Genomic DNA, 19,994 nt, shown 5'->3' on the forward strand with positions numbered 1-19,994 from the left:
CTGCCAACACCAAACACCATCATAGCCAGTGAAACTCCATCTTTCTCGCATCCACCCTCCCACAAAGAAAGAAAGTCGACAGTGATAACAGAGCTCTCCGGCCAGTGTAGTGATTTATGTGTAAGTTGGACAGAAGTTGTAACCGTGGCAATGGTCTGTAGTATACAATACAGACAAAGACCAAATGCGCAACGGCGTATCATAATGTATGTGATGTGAAGAATGGGTATGTAACGAGTACCAATATGCCGAGTAGAATAAAAAACGCCCTTTGTCTCCCCATCCAGAGTAAACACCCAACCCAACCAATGCTAAAGCTTCCCAACTCCTTGTATCCATGATGTGATGTGATGCGGCCAGAATCAAAAAAAAGAAAATCGTGACGAGATTAAGGAACAGATCCCACCAAGTTCCAGCATAGCGCCGTGAGGCATCATTGCCGTATATGTAGGTTCAAGTTCCACGTCCCCTTCATCAACCCCTCTTACCAGATTCAGTCCATTAGGTGGCTCAAACCACCCCAAGAATAGACAGCCCGCGTCATTCGTCGTAAGTTTATATCATGATTTGTTGAATCATTATCGTCGCTGCTGTTGCAAAATAAAGAGAAAGGATGTCCAGAGCTAGCGCTGCAGCCTGAGCACCCATGTTGTCCTCATACCATCTGCCACATGAACGCAGGTTCCATTTGCGAAGCAGACAATAGATGGTCAGAAGAAAATTCGAGTAGACGGAGAGGGAAGAGCCTGATGGAAGAGCCTGGTGGAAGAGTGAATGCTCATGGATGATGAACAGTATGGACTTTTCCTGTCGGTAACGAATGTAAAATGTTGCCGCCTGGGGAAATGAAGAAGAGGGTTCGTAACTTGCTGCTTAAGCAGCACAGAAAACGAGCCTATCTCTTCACGTTCCAGGTGTACTCAATGAACGTCCACAAGGAGTGTAGTGTTCGATCAAAGAGGATGTCGTGCATACCCATGCCGATGTGTTGGCCCAGTCAAGTCAAATATGACTTTGCGCTTCCCGTTTCAGAGAAGGTTTCGATTGCGATGCAGCTGCTCAGAGGCAGCTTTGATGTAGAATGCGATCTGCGAAACCGCTTTCTGTTGTGTCTGGTGCTTGTCGATGTAAGTTGTTCGAACGGTTGAAAGGAAGAATATGAGAAGAAATAATGCCGAGGTCGCCATTTTACCATTTACATGGTAAACAACATGGTGATGAAATGTAAAAATGCCGCTGTATGAAAAAGAAGCCGAAAAAGTAGTGCCGCAGTGACCGCCGATATATGCGCCGAAATGAGAACCGGACAGACGATGCCGCATAAAAGAAGACGAAGATGAAGATGGAGCTGAGGAGTGAGCCACATAGCTCAACAACTCGAGCGGTGACGAGACCTTGTAGCAGATGCAATTACAAGTGAAATGCAAGTATGCTGATCCGGTTTGGAAAGCCGGTATCAACAAGCGTACAACGCTTGCTTGTCATTGTTGACTAAGAATTCCCAAGTGCCCAGTCAGATCCCCATCAACTTTCTTACTGCGACTTGCCCACCGACTCGACGGTGAGGTCCAAAAGCTCTTCACAGAAGTCGTCAAGCTCGATGATCCTAAATCGAGAACCCCATCTGGAGGTGAACTCCGGATCCCGCCAATCTCCCGCAATGTTGTTTTTCCAGCCGTAGAGCTCAATCTTCCAGCCGCGAGCCAGTGCCCGCTCGGTGTTCTTCTTGAAACCGTCCGAATACTCGGCGCACGCAGCATCTCCTGTAGCAAGAACCATGGTGCCGGGGTTCGGAACATCTAGAGCGCTCTGCAGGATCTTCAGGTGGAGTAGCTCATCAACACACTGTTCACTGCGCGATTCAGGACCATCGCCTGAACCTTCAGAGCGGCGACCATATTTCTTAGATTTCTTGCTCAGATCCAAAGAAAACGGCTTCGCAACACGTGAGAGAATGCACATCTCGTATTTGAGCTCCGCGGCTTCCGTCATGTAGTCTGGACGCCTGTAGCTGTGATTGCTCACAGAACCTGCAACGACCCTCTTCTCGACCTTTCGGCCACGAGTGAGGATTGTGTCAAAGTTCTTGAAAGAGAATGGCACTTTAAGCCGCTTTTGAGGCGAAAAGCCACGGCTCTTCTTCATGGTGTCGTAGAAGCCGATGACGATGTTGGACAGATCGACAAAGATATGGACGGTATTCGATAGAACTGCGTTTGTTCCAGACGCATACTCCATCTGAACCTCCTTGTCCTTGGCCCTCAAACCAGAGAGCTTGTCGAAAAGAAGACGAGCCTTGTCTTCCTTGGTTGTCCAATAAGCCGGGAGAATGTCAACAGTGCCGAGGAGAGGATGTTTCACCTCGTAACAAGTGATGTTACTGTACGGCTGAGACTTGGCCACCTGATACTGATTCTCTGGGCGTTGGAGTATGGTATCTACCGCTGCCTTAGCTGACCCCTTGGGTTGTTTGACCGCGGTCCTCGGACTATCGGTGCGATTTTCCTCGAGCTTGGCAGCGATGGGAGTGGCAGGCGACGCCCACGGGTAGGTGTAGTTGGCCGTCACGTGGACATTACCAACAGGTCCATAAAAGACATTTCCAGCGTAAATGAATGGATAAGGATTGGCAAGCGGAGCCAGGCTACCAGGACTATACATCGGCTGTGTTCCAATGAAAGGCCCGTTGGAATTCACGTATGTAAATCCAGCTGTGTTTCCCACGACTGGCAGAGGTGCAGACTTGGGTGTATTGACCGAAGCCAACGGGGTGGGTGATGCAGTGTTCCCGCCGCTATTCCTGGCCTTGGTTTCAGATCTCGGCTGCGGTCTCTTCAAAATGGTTATGGCGGGCTTCGGGAGAAGCGTGGGTGAAGGGGTCGAGTGGGAGGATCGCGGGCTCCCTGATAAAAAAGAGCGGGCGGAGCGGGCGGAGGTGTCACTGCCATGTGTAGGGCTCGACGTAGGAGTGGGGAATTTTTGGTCTTTGACAGTTGCTGTCGCTCGTGGATCGATCTTGAGATCCTTCTTGCGCGAGGCCGGACTTGCAGAATTGTGTTTGGATTCCTTGATTGCCTGAATCATGGCAGCTTCAATCTCATCGGCACTCTTCGGGTATCTCGCAGTTTTCTTGGACTGCTTGGTGGCCTTGAGAGATGGAGCGCTCCCACGTTGGCAGGCCTGTTTTTCCTCCTTCCACTTCCGTTTGAGGGCATAGCCAACCCTGTCGATGTAGTCGTTAGCAGCCTGCTGGGCGTGTGCGTCGGCGGTCTTGGTGTCGCAGCCCGCATTCAAAGCCTTGTTACGGACAGCCCAGTATCTGCGGGCGGCTTCGGGTTCGGAGTCATCCACAAGCTTGCTCATCTCCTCATGCATGCGTACGAGCTCGGCGTAGTTAGGGTGGGACATCATAGCCACTACTTCAGGATCGGCGGTCTTCCGGAAATCGTCCCAGTTGGGTGGCTCCAAGACCCTGGAGTGGGGAATAGCCTCGAGTTTGACAGTCATGTCGGGCTGTTCGCAGATGCGGAACTCGCATTTCGTCTTGGAGAACAAAGTTTCTTGATCGGCTGGCGAAAGTCGAGCGACGGGAACTGCGAGGGGAGAAATACGCTGAGGGTATGATTCTCCCCATTTGCCGACCAGAGAAAGGTCGGAACCGAGCCGACGGCCCTCAGGCTCGTTGCGGCCAAAGAACGAAGTCGCCATGATGGTATGATAGCACCAGGCTGGGGTGAGGCCCCGTTGGCGTGGGGATTGGAAGGGCGAGTCGGGGAGACTTGGCTGATGTGGCGTGGTGAGACCCGAAGTGTTGGGATGTTGAAAGAGATGGTAAGGATATCTCTTGGTGGACTGGCGACGTGAGCAAATCCAAGGAGGGAACCAAATGATGAAGTCGAATGGAAGGGGCCAAAAGACCGGGCTTCTTGTCGGCGGGTTGTCCGGCGGGTTGGTGGACAAGCGGGTGAATCCGAATTGGTCGGTCGGGCTCTGTTCTAGAGCAGAAAAAGGTGATCGAGGGCGGGGGAACGATGCTGAATAACAAAAAGCATTGTAAAGGCGCCGCCCATGCTATGAAAAGAAGAGAGTGCTTGCGACGGAGGTGTTTACCTTAGGAACACCAGCAATGCAGCGCATAAGAGACAAAAAAAAGATCGAATAGGACTGCGCAAGGCGCGGGGAGGTTGAAGTGGTGAGGGCGGTTGTTCAAGTTGGGTGTGCCAGCTTGCGCAAAAAAAGAAAGCAGCCGGTGGTGATTTCGAAAGGTGAAGGTTGTATTTGAATGGTGGTAGGTTCCAGAACTTCCAAAGACCTTACGCGACTGGAGAAGGTGTCGAGGTGAGATGAAGTTGAGAAAGGACGACAGGAAGGCGAGAGCGGCTGCAGTGACGGGCGCAGGCTCGATTGACGGGTACGTAATGCAAGATGGAGACACCAGGCAAACCAGCCTTAAGTCCAAGCCGCGGCGTGGCGTGGCCTGCGTGAGTGAGTGACAAAAGGATGCTTGCAGTGCTTGACCTGCTTGCGGTTTATCTGAGGTTTTTATTAGCTGTCAGGGTAATTCGATGGGAATTGAAGTTGGCTTCAGGAAGACTGACTCGTTTGAGGACTCGTTCTCCAAATATCCCGGGGAAGGTGGTGAGGAGGTAGAGTGGAAGAGGGGGCAAATTATCGGTGGTGACTTGATACAGTGGCAGCCGAGGGCAGTGCAGTGAGTGGGTGACCCCAACAGCGAGAGGCCCAGCCGGAGATCGAGAGATGGATTGACGGGATTGGCTCAAGGCTCCGGCACCAGCTGGCAGGCTTTGGGCATTTGCTTTCAATTCGGACCGTCAGGATGGCACGACGGGATTGTGTGGCCAATGATTGGAGGTTTTCTCAACTCTCGAACCCGGACTGTACAGTAATTCCAATCAATGTAAGGTACCTCCACGTTGTACCTTCTCTGGTCCCCAAGCCCTCACTGCAGGCCGCAGAGCCTCAAAGCCCCTGTAGAAGACGTGAAGAGCACTTAAACCCATTCAAGCGCTGATACCGGATCAGAAGTCCGAACACCGTTGTCCTCCATTCAAGTCGAAACTGTCTGGTCCCGTGAATCCGGATCTGCTTACCAACCTTCGCCTCTCATATTTCAGCCTTTAAGCCTCAAAATGGCCTCCGCGAAGTCGGCGGAATGGCGCATCATGGACCGCTGTCTAGGCTGTCTCACAAGTTGCCCTGTGACAAGTATAGGATCACGCCAACAGTGGATCAGCGTACTGGATCGCTCATACCGGATACGTAAGTACCGTACATCAGATGTAATCAAGCTGTCAGGGCTTATCCGTTATCGGACTCGTTACCTAGGAACCTTGATGGCCATGTTTGTGAGTTGTGAGGGGACTGGTTGTATGTTATCGTTATCAGCCTGTTCAAGTTGTGTCGAATCCAAGATTTTGACTATGTTGGTGGTAAAGGTTTGGTGATACTCGTCAGTGAAAATTCTTCAGAAGCTGATCTCCCGGCGAGACTTAGTTCGCCGTCTTCGAGCCATAGCACCATGTGATATTTTAACCCCTAAAGCTAGAAAGTCGATGAACAGTTGACCAGCTTGTTGAGATTAGACGATATACTCCTAAGCATATTCAACAACTCTAACCAACCATCTCCCTCTGCCAAAGATCCGAGTTCCGTGTATTTTTTTTTTTTCAAATCCCTACAGAACACTATCATTTTACCGCAAAAATCCCTGTGAATAATCCTGGCGAGGATATCGTGCACTTGGCGTGTGCTGATCCACCTCAGGAAGCTTCAGCACTGACCCAAGTAAACGACGCCATCCGATCAGAAACTCCTCCATCATGAACACTTCCAGTACCACAAACCTACTCCGTCCCTCTGCCACAAAGTGACCTCACCTCAAACCGGTTTGGAATTTGAAGGCTTCTGCTTGGAACCTGAAGCTTCCTAAGCCTTCACCCCCGTCGCCTTGACGCTCGTCAAGCCCTTTTCGTCGGCGAGAAAAGCCTCCTCCAACTGTTTCCGTTCCTCCTCCGTAACCAAGCCCTTCTTGATCTGATCCTCACACCACCACCTCAAGTTCTTCTTCCTAATCTCCGCCTCCGTTAGCCCCTTCCCTGCTTTGCCTCATCATCTCTTCCCATTCCTCCCTGCCCCCTAGCAGTTCCTCTAGGTGCTTCGTCCCCTTCTGCATCTGCTCGCACCACTGAAGGATGCCCTCCTCCAGCAGACTCAACGCCTTCTTGTGCTCATCGCCCTCGCCATTCGCCTTGTCCTCAGCGGTTTTGGCAGCTTTGCGCTTGTTTGCCTCTTCCTGTAGCGCCTCATCCCGTTCCTTCCTCTTGCGCCTGCGCTCCTCCTTGAGGGCTTTGATGCTCTCCCAGTGAACACTGTGACCCAGCCCAGCGTACTGCTCCGCTACGCCGCCATTGCGAATAGAAGCCCTGTTGAGGGGCGGCGCGGTGAAAAAGAGGACACGTCCTTGATCGTCCGTCTGGAACTGCTTCTTCACCTCCTCGGGGATCTCACTGTCGATGTTCTCGGCAAGGGTGTAGACCTCGGGGGCACGCGGGGCGTTGTACGCATTACCAGCGGCCGGACCTGGGGCAAGCTGTTGTTGCATGGTTGGCGGGTGCTGCTGGATGGGAGTTCCCATCGGAGGTGGCTGGTGGTGCCTGTTAGGCGTGGGGAAGTTGGGCGCTATCGGCGACGGCTGCGGATGAGAATGGGGGTGATGCGCTACCGGCACGCCTATGGGTACACCAGGGTGGTGGGGCGGGCCGACTCCGAAGGGCTGTTGTTGTGGTGGCGGCGGGTGCGGGTGCACCGGCCTGTGATGTGGGTGATGAGGGTCGTACTGGGGCCCGGGGGGCGGCGCCGGAGCGAGCTGGCTTTGTGTGGTCGGGTGGCCGTGGTGGATGTATTGAATTTGCTGGTAGGGTTGGTGATGTTGTTGTTGTTGCGGCGGCGGCGGCGGTTGGTGTGGAGGCTGAGGAATTGGGACGTGTTGTGGCCCGGGACCGTGGTACGGAGGAGGTTGTTGGTGCGAGTAAGGAGGAGGCTGCTGGTGTGGGTAATGATGGGGGCTTGGCTGCATCGGGGGCATCCCGGGATGATGGGGCTGCACGTGCATGGGCATGCCGGGCATTGGCTGGTGCTGATGCTGGGGTCCTAGTGGCTGCTGATGGAGACCCTGATGGGGATGCGGTTGCAGCTGCGGTTGATATTGATGGATCGGCGGCGGCGGGTGCGACTGCGGATGACCGTGAATCTGGACGATGTGAGGAGCGATGCCGTGACCCTGAGGCGGCGGCTGCTGCTGCCGTGGTGCGAAATGCTGCACGTAGTGCTGCCCTCCAAACGCGACGAGTCCACCAGGTCCAGGCGCGGGAGCGACAGACGGATGGAATGTTGGTGTTCCTGGAACGCCCGAGAACGACGGACGGTGCGATGATCCGGGGCCAGGACCAGGACCGATGGCCAGCGGCACAGGCGCGATGGATATTGGGTGAGCTTCTGGCGGAGGCGACTCCTTGTTCGAGAGATATGTCGTCAGCTTACTACTTCACACGCTTCTTTTCCAAACGGTTTCCTAGTCTGTCCCACTGTGGAGGTAGGGGAGGAGCAGGGAGGTGTGACAAGCTTTTGTCTAATGCAAAGAAGGTTTGACGGAAGCGCGCAGGGAGCCTTGTGTGTGCCGAGAGCCGTTGGTGCGGCAAGAGGCAATCGGAAAGAGAAAAAATTGTTTAGGATGAGTGAAAGAGGAAAAGGGTAAACCAGTTCAAGGGATAGAGGAAGTGGCAGGCGGGGAAAAAAGTGAAACTCGAAAGTTCAGAACGAGCCAAGGTTGAGAAAAAAAATGAAAAAAAAATGAAAAAATATACAAGGGAGGCATTGACAGGTTGACTCTGGCACTAGCACAGGGCACTTTGCTACTCGGTCCCAAAACGAGGGATGACCCAGGGCGTGGGAGAGGATGGGTCGAGTCGTGAAGAGTGAGGCTGCGAACGAGCAGTGAAATCAAACATGAAGAACGGGATGACAGAACCAGGAAGAAGCACCGAGGAAAAGGTGAATGGGATGGATGAATGTGGGGTTTGGAAAATTCTCAGGAGCACGCGCATTGAGAGCCACTTTGTTTGCTCTCCTCCTCCTCTCTGGAGGGAGCAGCTCTTATGGGCCTGGCAACCTCGCAACAGAAAACAATTCAAAGAATGAAGCTCAAGGAAATCAACTTCGCTTACATTGGGCTCTCGAGGGCGCCGGTGGACCGCCCCAATGAGGGGGGGCGCATTCGGGCTCCTCCACGTCGGTTTCGGCAAGTCATCCGTCTCTTTGGCGTCGGCTTGCAGCAGATGCTTGATAGGACTGGGGATCTTCCTCATGGTGCGCGGCACGGGCCAGAGATCCATCTCATAGTCCTGGTCGCGAACCTCTTCGGGCAGACAGCTGGACCACGTTTTGACCTTGTTGAACTTGCATTTCTCTTCGTTATACCGCGCCTCGCAGACATACACCATCTTGTTAAAAGGCAAGCCGCGAGGACGACCCTTGGGATAGCGGGTAATGAACATCACAAAGCATCGGTCCTCAACTTCTTCGATCCGGTGGTCGCGATACTGACCTGTCTTGACCACCTCGTTCTCGTAAAAGAACTTGTCATAGCGATGGACCGTCTGCTCTGGGCGATAGAACCAGCAGGCGTTCACCCACTTCTGGCCAGACTTGTCCGACCACATCCGGTAGATCTGCGCGACGATGGGCTTGGAAAGATCGTTGGGATTACGGATGTGAACCCAGTCACCTATGGTCACAGTCAGCCATCTGAACTCAAGCTCCTTGGTGTTTGCGCCCTGCTTTCAGGTCCGGATGAATACATACCCACTCGCCACAGCTCGCCTCCGTGCTCAATGCTGTCCAAGGGCAGCTTTCCATCTGCATCGCGAAAGTCATCGTCGGGCTTGGCTTTTTCCTGCTCCACGAGGGCGCGCGCCTCTTTTTGTAGTTCAACCGCATCCTCATACTCTTCACTCCCCTGTTCGTGGAAGAGCTTCGCATTCTCAAACATGAGTTCCAAGTCCTGGAGCACTTGGTCGAGATTCTGGTACTTTTTACGCTTGTGCTTCCTGATGATCATATCCAGCGCAATCGGGTTGCGCACAGCGGCGTAGTATCCCGGGCTTTCTGACTTGTCAGGTAGCCTTTGAAAGTGATTGATGCGCACATGGCCATTTTCGTTCTTGAATTTTCGCAGCCCCTTGAGCAGGGCCTGTATCCTGGCTTCTTGTGGCGTGAGGACCTTGGGGGGTCTCTGGTGCTTCTTTTGGGCCTCATCATCGTCGTCGTCTTGTTTCCTTCTTCGAGACCGGCCACCGCGTCTCCGCCCACGCCTGCGCCGCCCGTCCGAGTCGACATCATCTGAGTCATCCGATTCTGATTCTTCCTCCTCCTCTTCCTCCTCTTCATCTTCCTCTTCCTCTTCGGGAGTTGGCGAATCTTCAAACTCGGGTAACGGACCGTAGTCGGGGATCTCGGCGTCTTTTTCGGTAATGTCACCCTTCTTGACGAGTTCGGCAAGCTTTTCTTTGAAAACCTCGAGTAACCGACCGGCGTCGGAGAAGATGGGGGCGGAGGGCCTATTGTATACTTGTGCGTTGTGGCATATGCGCGTCACATCCTGAACGAACTCGTTGAAACTTGTGTAGCTCTTTTTGCCCAGCTTGCCCTGCAGTGTTGCGAAGAACATGGTCAGCTCTGGTTTCATGAGCGTAAGAATGCAAGGCATGCCAACATACCCTGATGGTGCTGAAGGCCATTGGCGTCTTGATAACCTCAAAGTAATCTGGAAGGCACCGCTTATTAACTAACCTCTGGAATCCAGAGGCAATCTCGTAGTCCCTACAGAAAAAGAGGTTAGCGTGCCAATAGGTCGCGAGGCACAGCATGAGTACCTGGACGCGGGGGGGCAGAGGGTGACTGACTCTCCGTCCACCTTGATGGTGTACCGACACAGGTACTCGGACGTGTCTCTGATTAGCTGTAAGAGATCCTTGGCAGAATCACTCTCTTCTTCGTCCTCGTCCTCATCTTCGTCCTCCTCGTCGTCGTCTTCTCGGTCGTCGGCCATGTCCGCATCTTGGTCCTTGTCGGCGGCTTTGCGTTTGTCGTCGTCGTTCGCATCGGCATCCTCCATCTCCACATCGTCATCGACGTCGCCCTTGGCCTCGATGGACTCGCGTACCTCGATCGCGTCACGGGTCGGGGCAGCAGCCATGGTATTGCTGTTGGTGTTGCTGGACTGTCGTCGCGTGGTTCTGGGGGTGGTTCTGGCGGTTGTTCTGGTCGGGGCAGCAGCTGAGGAAGTGGTGTTCCTCTTGGCGGGGGAGAAGTCGCCTCTGCTGGGGCGTTCGCGCAAAGTGGGCATCGCGGCTACGCAAGCTAGGTATGTAGAGAGCTGGGACTGTAGCGCAAGGGTGGACTCCTAGACTCCTCTTCCCGGTCGGTTTGTCTCTGTTTCTCCAAGGTGTTCCCGCCAGACACACGCACACTCTCTCTCACATACACGGTCCTCCACGCGCGGTTCAGAACACAGACACAGGCACAGACGCCCGCTGGAGCCGCACTCTGTGTTTGGCAGTTGGTTGGCGTGTTGGCTCTGTTGTTCTTGGGTGTTGGTTGGGGTTACCGTTGCCCGGGCCGCGAATCAGTCTGGCTGTGTGCGTGGATGGGAAAAAGAGGACGATCTCCTAAAAGATGCCCACCAAGGATACCTCGTGTAGAATGCTTGGGGTGTCTGGGAATGACGGGGAATGATATACGCCGTAGTGTAGTGATTGCTAGCTCTTCCTGGGGAAACACGCGAAAGACGAGGGTCCAATTGGTGTCAGCACTCAAGTTGTCCACCTTAGCCGCACGTTAACGTCTTAAACGTGCTCTTAGACGCGCCAAACCCTCGTTAGTTGCTTAGGTTGACAGTAACGGGTTAAGTTGATCGCCTTCCACGAATGCACCCCTGACCATCTGTTAGTAGGTGCTGTGTGGGCTGGACCGTGCGTGACTGCCGGAAGGGCCGATCCACTGCGGCCCCGAGCCCCGCGACGGGAGGGGGTGAGCCGGTGGGCAGCAGCTTAGCGCCTTGCTCAACGGGGTTGAAGGCCTGGACTGTTACATTACATTACATTTTAAAGACCTCTTTACAGAGCTACACCAGATCTCCTCTGTCTCTGAGGACTTTAGCTAGAGGTATGTTTCATCCGTTGTACATTCCAGATTGTATCGACACAACATGGAAGTCCGAAAAAGGAACCTGACAGCGTGGTGTTTCTGCTGTGCAATACGGGTCAAAGTGTCACGTACGGGCATGGACGCTAATGGTGCCGCCAACCCACAGGTGACGTTTAACGCCCCGTTCGTTGTTCAGCTTGAACGCTTCCAGCGTTGTACATCCATCTACCTTAAATTGTACCTATATCGGACTTCCTATACCGTAACCTCTAAGAACGACACCTCATCAACAACCTCCATCTTGTCACCTGGACTCTTTCAACCCGTTAGACAACGAACCAGTTTGAGTTTGCAGTTTGCTGTCGTCCCATCTTGGTTGACATCGTGACATGTTCCAATCAGCGGCACTTGCATGAACTGTTCCGCTTGTACCTTAACCCCTGGTTTGTCCACTTCCTCCACTTCACTACTAAAGGCCCATAACCGTTCTCTTGGAAAAGGTACACCTTGAGTCTTGAGAGACTGTGGTTACAAGAAGCTTACCATCTATCGTGACCTGAGCAGACAGAGCACCACACCGCTGGTACAGCCTTCCTTCCATTCACTTCGTCCGGCGCATACCTCCCGCGCCATAGAGGTACTATATGACCCGAACCAGGACATGAACCTGAAGCTCTTATATATCCACCAACTCTTCACTTGCGTCTTCCTCCTTGGCCAACTCTAAATACAACCCTCCACTTTCACCGAGACCTGGATAAATTTACCACCACATTCAACCTCACGGCGAAACCATATCCAGGACATCGCCCATATCACCTTCCCTCAAGCATACCATTACAACAAAAACACACCACACCAACACCAACTCCAACATCAACCCAAACCCAATGCCGCAAATTCAGTTACGCCTTAGGACGCCAAGCGGGCAAACCCGCCTTGAAGTCGACGACGAGTCCATCTTGGAGGACCTGGTGGCCCAGATAAGGACGGCCACCAAGATCGACAAGTTCTCGCTCAAGTACGGCTACCCCCTAAAAGATCTCGACATCAGCGCTGAAGCGCAAAAGGCCACTCCGCTCAAGGAACTCAAGCTGCGCGGTGAGACCATTGTGGTTGCTCCTCTGGAAAGTGCTGCTCCTTTACCGGCGGCTGAGCCAGAAAAGCCCAAATTTACACCAAAAGGCATCGAGCCGGATGAGACGTCCATCGAGTGGCCCGAAAGGGGCGGATATCTTGGTGAGTACTTATTCTAGAACAAGCACACTCTGACTCCCGTGTATAACGCTTTGTAACAAACCATATGATATGTGTGGTGCTGATTGAAATCAATCTACTACAGTCCTCCGTGTAATGCCCGACGACAACAGCTGCATGTGTAAGTTTGAACAACCCCCTTTCTTTCATAACCGCCACCACCACCACCAAACCACTCACCTCGCCCACTCATTTTCTCAACTTTTATTAAAAAAAAAAAAAAAAAACAGTCACAGCAGTAGGCGGCGCCCTCTCCATCGCCAACCCCTCCTCCGTCCTCCGCCGCCAAGTATCCGACTACATCCTCTCCCACCCGTCCCAATACACCGCCGCGATCCTCGGCTCTCCTCCCGCCATCTACGCCTCGCGCATGCTGCAGTCCGACGTCTGGGGCGGCGCCATCGAGCTCTCCATTTTATCCGACATCTACAACATCGAAATCTCTTCAATCGACGTCAAGAGCCTCCGCGTTGACCGGTTCGGCGAGGGCAAATCCCTTAGGATCCTAATCTTGTACTCGGGCATTCATTATGATCGCATCGCCCTCGCCATGGATTTGTCTTATCCCGTGGAGGTGGACGTGACGAAGTGGAGCACGGAGGACGAGGAGGTGTTGGATAAAGCGAGAAGGCTGGCGGAGCAGTTGCAGCGGATGCATTATTATACGGACACGACGGATTTTGTGATCAAGTGTGAGATGGACGGGTGTGGATGGATTGGACAGGGGACGAAGGATGCGGCGAGGCATGAGAGGGAGACGGGGCATGGGAGGTTTGGGGAGATGGAGATTAAGTGAGTGAGGGATTGGGGATGAGGGAGGAGGGGAGAAGGGAGGTGATACTGCGGGAACTCAACTGGTTAGGCTGTTTGTTGTAAGCCGGATATCAAGTGTCGTTAGGGGATTATATCCAAGCATAGTTACATTTACGTCTAGTACATAAGGAGCCGGTAGATATATTCACTTAATTTGTCCATGTTCCCGTAGTTCAGTGATGTTTCAGGGGGATACAAGTCCACAAAGTGCCGCGCCAAGGGCTGTCCATCGGCGCACGTTCGGGCGGCCGCACCAACGTCAGACGGTGGAGACCCGAGAATCCGGGGAAACGGGCGGGCGCCGGGGGACCCACTATTCTCGATGCTACGTAGTGTCTTTCTCCGCGTGTGAAAATGTTCACAAAGAAAACAGCTTCCGGTTTTGATTTTCACATGTAGGTCGCCTCCAGACAATTCAGAAGAAATTATTTGCTTTGGTTGTTACCAGAGTCAAGTCAAAAGGCAGCTAGCTCTGTTGTTTATTGGACTGGAGGCCGAGCTCACAGAGTTCGTCACGGTTACCTCGGCATAATTCTCCCGGCACCTCTAGGGTAGGACCCGGCCTCACACCAAGTGCTCACGGGATTCGGTTTTACCAAATTGACTCTCAAACATCTCAGTGGACTCGATCTGGTAGCTCTTGGAATTGATACTCCAGTCCGAGACACCAAGGTGTTCTGACGCAGACGAAGTGACGACCCAATCGGTTGTTCACCACCGACACCGACTCAGACAGCCAGAGACAGAGGCAGAGCCCTTGCGTTGGTTGCCTTTTAGCAGGAGCCCCGAGCGCTGAAGCTGAAGCCGAAGCGCTGCAGGATTGCTAAAGTCTGCAGTGTTCCAGGACAGCGGGTGTCTGAAGCACGGCAGATCATTGGTTCACGATACCGTAGCCAGCAGCCACCTAGACCTCAGCCCTACAGCGGTGGTACATACATACCATGTCCGCCGACTTCTGGGCCGGATACATCTCCGGCGCCATCGGCATCGTCATCGGTAACCCGCTTGACATCCTTAAGGTCCGGCTCCAAGCCGGTTCTTCTCCCTCCTCCTCCCCCTCCGTCTCATCTTCTTCCCTACCCACCCCAACCCCAAACTCAACCCCCTCACCAACCCCAACAGCCTCAACAGGCACAGCAGCAACCTCCTGGATCCGCCCCTTCCTCCGCGGCACCGCCGCCCCAGTTCTCGGCTACGGCGCCCTCAACGCTCTCCTCTTCGTCTCCTACAACCGGACCGAATCAGCCATCAACCAGTTTGTTTTCGGCATAGACCCTTCTTTGCCATCGCAAACGGGCGTCAACCTCTGGAGTACCTGGATCGCCGGAGCCGTAGGCGGACTGGCTACGTGGGTGGTTAGCACGCCTACTGAGTTGGTTAAGTGTCGGGTTCAACTTGCGGGGCAGGGGCAAGGATCGGGGACGGAAGGTAGGGGGGGAATAGGTAGAGAGAAGGGGTCATGGCAAGTAGCCAAACATGTCCTCCGAACCGAGGGAATCAAAGGTCTTTACTTTGGCGGGGCGGTGACGGCGCTGAGGGATAGTATCGGGTATGGGTTTTATTTTTGGAGTTATGAGTTGAGCTCGAGGTGGATGGTTGCTGCTTCTGCTTCTTCTTCTTCCTCTGGGGAATCCTCCTCCTCCTCCTCTTCTTCTCAGGCCGGCGGTATCTTCACCTCCGAAGCATCCCGTGTCCTTCTCTGCGGTGGCCTAGCGGGCATCATCACTTGGGCGAGCATTTTCCCCTTGGACGTGATCAAGACAAGGGTTCAGACGCAAGGGATTCTTGGAGTTGGAGCTTCTTCTGCTTCAAGTGAGCAAACGGCACTCTTGGACCAGACGACGGCGGCCCAGCGGAAACAAAGGCCGTTGGGAGCCTGGGAGGTTGCCAAGTTGACGTATAGAGAGGGCAGGGTCAAGCCGTTCTTTAGAGGACTGACGGTCTGTAGTGTCAGGGCGTTTATTGTTAATGCTGCGCAGTGGGCAATGTATGAGTGGATCATGACGGAGCTTGGGCAGGGCAGAAGGGCGAAGGCGTCGGCTGCTGGAGTCGAGGCAGGAGCGTTGGGAGGGGGCGAGCTTGTTGCAATGGGTGCTGCTTGAGTTCGTTGCAGTGGAGTGTGATTTCATATAGTGGTTGATAGAGCACTTGGAATCGACGCAGTGTAGAAGCCAGTTGGATGTCATCTGCGAGTGAGCGTATAGGGAGGAACCGTAAGCAGTTGCCTCAATATCACAAGCCAGCACGACCAGCAATGGCCCTGATGCATCTGTTAGTGACCGCTATGCTTCAAATGGAAATGTCGATATCCCCTCAGCCAAGCACAGCCGGAACTCTCCTACCAAGCAAGTAAAAGTCAAGCAGTAGATTTAAGGCAAAAGATCCGTGGAACTCCAAGATTGAATGGAAAAGTGTACGATTGTGTAGAAGAGTAGATTGGCTCAAAGCCTGAGGGGGCATGGGTTTATATACACCTCCTCTCGAGGCCACCCCGGCTCCCAATCAGCCAGTCGGCTTGGGAATGGCTTCCTCAATTGTTCTGAGCTCCTTCCGTGCCCGCCATCGTCGTGATGACTTCCTTTTACTGTGCACGGTGTGCCTCCTGCTACATAAACTGCTGCCTTCCTCTATGGAGGGCTATGAAGTCGGCAATACAGGCAGGCATGATGCAGGCCTTCAGCAATCGGTCCCGACAGTAGAGCGTCCACATATCGTTCCGGCCTGGCACAGGTCATAGCACTTAGTTGTGCTTGTTTTCTTTCATTGCGGATCTCTATCGTATATCTTCCACTGCGCCCGGAACAAAGATGGACTACTCAGTTCTACCTGACTTCACGCAGAACATAGTTGCGGCAGCCCCTACCTTCCATCTAACAGTCTCGCTGAGCCGACCAAAGTAAACCAGCAAACAGGCCATCCATATGAACATACACGCACAACTCCGCCAACTCCCTGCAAACTCAACGCAATGATCCTGGAGCTACAGGTTGGGTATCAGATCCTACCAGCGTTATTGAAGCGTCATCGAAGCGCGAAGACCACGATTTTACATCACAACCTGTTGTTATAGTTGTTAGCATCGTGAGAAAACAGAGGCCACGGGAAGTAAACTTACGCAGTCGCTATCGTTCTTTCCCTGCGGGATGCCCATCTCCTCAAAAGTAGCCGGCCCATTTCCAACAGTCTTGCCATCGGGATGCTCGATGTTGGATTTCCCACCAGCTGTCCCGTGCCCAGGTAGTCTTGTCGTACTGGCTGCGCTTGGCGCTGGGCTCGCCGAAGGCCCAGGGCTATGAGTAGGTTTACTATGCGGCTGAGGCGGCTGGTGTTGCTGTACTGGCGGTGCGCTTGCTATCCTTCCGATTCCAGCTCCTGGTGGCCCCTGGCCTCCACCCGAGCCCGGTCTGCCTCCGGCAGCTAGACTGTCCAATCTATCTGGCCTTGGCATGGGACCACCGTTTCCGGGAGTGGGAGTGCCGGTCGGGAACCGCCCAGGCATAGGAGGAGCAGCCTGTCCATGGCCATAAACATCGCTGTTTGGTCTGCTGCTTGTCCTAGGACCATAGCCTGGCTGTGCGCCACCGCTCATAACGGGCGGAAGGCCTGGACTTTGCTGAGGACTATGCATGGCACCTCCAACCTGCTGAGCCGGAGGATAATTGCCAACATTAGGATTGGGCTTCTGCAGTCTTTGTCTCATGGGATCGCCAATGGGTGCAGGTGAGGGCGGAATGCCAGGACCAGCACCTCCACTCATCCGCTGTGGCGATGGTCCAGGACCAACATCCAGTGGAGGGTGATAGCTGTTTTGTCTGTAACCAGGCTGAGGGCCGGAGCCAGGTCCATGACCGGGGCTGGGCTGTCTGTACCCAGGTGAGACCTGCGGTTCCCAAGCGCCAACGGCCCCGGGAGGAACTCGGCCTCGGGGGCCGGGACCTTGTGGGCCAGGGCCTTGTGGTACAGAAGGACCGTTGGGGGAGTTGGGTCGGATCCCGAAAGCGCTCATGGGCCGGTCGGCATGTGGGCTACCGGAGCTTGATGACGGGCGGATGCCCGGGTTAAAATGAGGTGCTAGTGGTTTCGCAGACAGATAGTTCTGCTGCATATGTGGAGGAGGAGGCGGGTGATGATGCATATCGTCTTCCGGATAAGGGGCGGTGTTAGTACGCGCTCTGAGCGGCGGAGGCCTAGTGTCCTCGGGATACGGTGCCGTGGACTTGGACCTCAAGGTCAGGTTCAGGTTCGGGTTCGAATCAAAGTTGACCGTAAAGGCGGGCGGTCTATTGGAGTTTCGTGCAGGATCCGGAAAGTCAACCTGATCATGAAAGATTGCCGGTCCCTGAGACGCTTTGACAGGAACTGGAGGCACGTTGTCGCCGGGATCACCCTCACTCAGGGTAGGCAACACTTCCGTGGGCCTGGTAAACCGATCAGGGCGCTTGCCACGCTGCGAGCCGTGCTGAGACTTGATACGCGTAAGTGTGGTTGTTTCGTGGTCCTGCTTCGTCAGCGTCTTGGACTGGCTCAGTGAATCCAGTCTGCTCATGGCATCCTTGTTTCCATGCTCAGCCGCCTTTTCGTACCACTTTCGTGCCTCGACAACATTCTTTTGAACATGAATACCTATTTCATGATAGTATCCCATAGCGAACTCGCCTGTCGCTAGGCCGGCGTTGGCTGCGTCCAGAGCGTACTTGTACGCGAGTGCCTCATTCTTGGAAAAGGCACCCTCGAAGCCGAACAGAAACCACCTACTGACACCCAACGCGGCTTCGCTTTGTCCCTGGCGGGCAGCAAGGCCGTAGTAATGAAGGGAGTAGGTTGGATTGAAGTCGCACCCGAGCTGACTGAGCTCATACGCCTGGCCCATCTTTAGCTGCGCCTTGGGGAAGCCGAGGTATGCCGCCTTCTCGATGTACTGACGAGCGACGACCAAATCGAACGGGAGAATGTCTTCGGGAACGGTAATGTCGGGAAGCTCTCGGGAAAGGAGCAGGCCGTACACATAAGCGCCCTGCGGAGAGTCCTCATCGGCCGTGTCGGCTGCAAGCTGGATCATGTCGAGGCCCTGGAGAATGTCCTTGTGAAAGCCGTGCTGGCCCATGAGGTGTATCATGCCCAATCGGTAGTTGGAGGCGGTATCCTTCATCCTCACGCCGGCCTCGTAGTGCTTGATCGCATTCGGGATGTCGTTGGAGTTTTCGTAGAGCATGCCCATGCGGTATTCGGCCCTACCGTATCCGTTCTCTGCCGCCCTCTTGTAGTGGGCGTAGGCTTCCCGCTTATTCTCGCGATATCCAAACTTGCCGAACTCCAGCCATTTTCCCTTCATAAAGTTCGCCTCGGGATGATCTTGGCTTGCCAGGTACTCGATGATGTTGAGAGCGTCGACGCGCAATTCGTGCTCTGTCGTAGGAGTCGACGGCCGTTCCCTTCCCTTCCCATCGCGCTTCCAGTCTCTGGCGGCGGCCTCTTGGGCTATGTCGACCCAAATTAACGAGTCGCGCGCCCATGTCACCTGCATCGAGACATTGTTGGAGTGAAGGACCAGGGTGCGGGCCTGGTAGAGGATCTCTTCCTTCTCCTCGTCGCTCGGAGGGATGTTCTCGCCCTTGACCTTGGGGAAAGGGGAGAACGAGGGCGCGTCCATGGCTGTCGACCGGGCGCCGGTGCTTTGTTGGAAAGGCTTGAACCTGTTTGTTGCCCACCAAGGTTGGGCAAGCCGTCAGCAGCAGGTCCCCTTGCATTTATATACTGCGGTATACAGCGCATCGACATGTGCCATATGCGCATAAAAGCCCCACCCGGAGGGGATCCTGGAACTCTGCTGGAAGCCAGCGTACCGGTATGGATCCCCTCCCCTGGGCAGGCCGGTCGGTGGGAATCAGGCCGAGCACTTACGTCTTTGCGTCTTGTTGTTGGTCCTTGTTCTTCGCACTACCGATGGCGCTGTTGTTCTTTTGAGGATCGACTTCACGAGCTTCGAGTTCCATGCGTTGGATGTCCTCTTGCATGTTTTGAGGCACCTCTGGCATTACCCTGTAGAAAGATATCGAAACATGTCCGTCAGCCTCTCAGCGCTCGCCGTTCAGCGGCTCAGCCCTCCACTCAGCCCTTTTCCACCTGCTGGCGGAGCCTTGTAGCAGATCCGTCATTTCGCAAGCCATGCAACTCCGGGTTTTGCGCCCCGCGTCTAATGTTACTTGATCGGACCCGACGGCGCAAAACAAAGTTGATAATTTGCGGTCAAATTGGCGCACTTGTAGGGCAGGAACGCGGCTTACCGTTGCGGGGCTGGAGCGACAACTTCGGGCATGAAATAGTCATCATAGCCTCCAGGGACAAACGTTGCGCCCAAGGTTGGCATTTCGGGGGAGTCGCTTGCTGTAAATAGGGCCAGGGGCAACAGTGGTGACAATGGTTCCGATGGCTTGGCCGCGCCTGTATAAGTTCCCGAAAACGTATCTGTCAGCACATCCGCCAACTTGTCCAGAATGTCCGGTCTGACAACTTGTCCGGTAAACCCCGTCCAAAAGCATACAGTAAAATAGTGTGAGCAGCGGTTCCCCCACTTCCGGTGCCGTGGTAGAGAGGTATGTAGAGGTAGCGTAGTGGGTGCAAGCTTCGTCGTTGCGATGGCCGCAAAGAGAGAAAGGGAGAGAGGGGTTGCGGGGACGTTTGCAGGGGAACTTTAGCAAGTC

At 54.2% G+C, this 19,994-nt stretch overlaps 5 protein-coding genes across 5 annotated transcripts; 2 read left to right on the top strand and 3 right to left on the bottom strand.

Annotated features, from left to right (window-relative positions):
• Window positions 1-1,450: 1,450 nt before the first annotated feature.
• B0H65DRAFT_166563 (uncharacterized protein) lies at window positions 1,451-4,119 on the bottom strand. The gene has a single exon (XM_062821306.1). It carries the CDS (start codon window positions 3,706-3,708, stop codon window positions 1,534-1,536), a length of 2,175 nt encoding a protein of 724 aa, XP_062683200.1. The 5' UTR covers window positions 3,709-4,119; the 3' UTR covers window positions 1,451-1,533.
• A 1,827-nt stretch (window positions 4,120-5,946) lies between these two features.
• B0H65DRAFT_508072 (uncharacterized protein) lies at window positions 5,947-10,423 on the bottom strand (the record flags this gene model as incomplete). Its single annotated transcript, XM_062828199.1, is given in 7 exon segments — window positions 5,947-6,088; window positions 6,204-7,531; window positions 8,244-8,803; window positions 8,881-9,582; window positions 9,593-9,635; window positions 9,795-9,897; window positions 9,981-10,423. The coding sequence occupies 7 exon segments, from the start codon at window positions 10,421-10,423 to the stop codon at window positions 5,947-5,949; spliced, it is 3,321 nt and encodes a 1,106-aa protein (XP_062683201.1).
• A 1,690-nt stretch (window positions 10,424-12,113) lies between these two features.
• B0H65DRAFT_547919 (uncharacterized protein) lies at window positions 12,114-13,276 on the top strand (the record flags this gene model as incomplete). The annotated part of the gene is made up of 3 exons (XM_062829546.1): window positions 12,114-12,462; window positions 12,566-12,601; window positions 12,711-13,276. The coding sequence occupies 3 exons, from the start codon at window positions 12,114-12,116 to the stop codon at window positions 13,274-13,276; spliced, it is 951 nt and encodes a 316-aa protein (XP_062683202.1).
• A 681-nt stretch (window positions 13,277-13,957) lies between these two features.
• B0H65DRAFT_166677 (mitochondrial carrier domain-containing protein) lies at window positions 13,958-15,695 on the top strand. Its single transcript, XM_062821307.1, has one exon. The coding sequence runs from the start codon at window positions 14,235-14,237 to the stop codon at window positions 15,393-15,395; it is 1,161 nt and encodes a 386-aa protein (XP_062683203.1). The 5' UTR covers window positions 13,958-14,234; the 3' UTR covers window positions 15,396-15,695.
• A 470-nt stretch (window positions 15,696-16,165) lies between these two features.
• B0H65DRAFT_166723 (uncharacterized protein) lies at window positions 16,166-19,473 on the bottom strand. Its single transcript, XM_062821308.1, has 3 exons — window positions 19,195-19,473; window positions 16,409-18,986; window positions 16,166-16,351 (listed from the first exon to the last, which is right to left on the bottom strand). Exons 1-3 carry the CDS (start codon window positions 19,326-19,328, stop codon window positions 16,340-16,342), a joined length of 2,724 nt encoding a protein of 907 aa, XP_062683204.1. The 5' UTR covers window positions 19,329-19,473; the 3' UTR covers window positions 16,166-16,339.
• Between the last annotated feature and the right edge of the window lie 521 nt (window positions 19,474-19,994).

This window comes from Neurospora tetraspora, assembly GCF_033439725.1.
Source record: "Neurospora tetraspora strain CBS 560.94 chromosome Unknown B0H65scaffold_3, whole genome shotgun sequence".
NCBI classification, from domain to species: Eukaryota; Fungi; Ascomycota; class Sordariomycetes; order Sordariales; family Sordariaceae; genus Neurospora; species Neurospora tetraspora.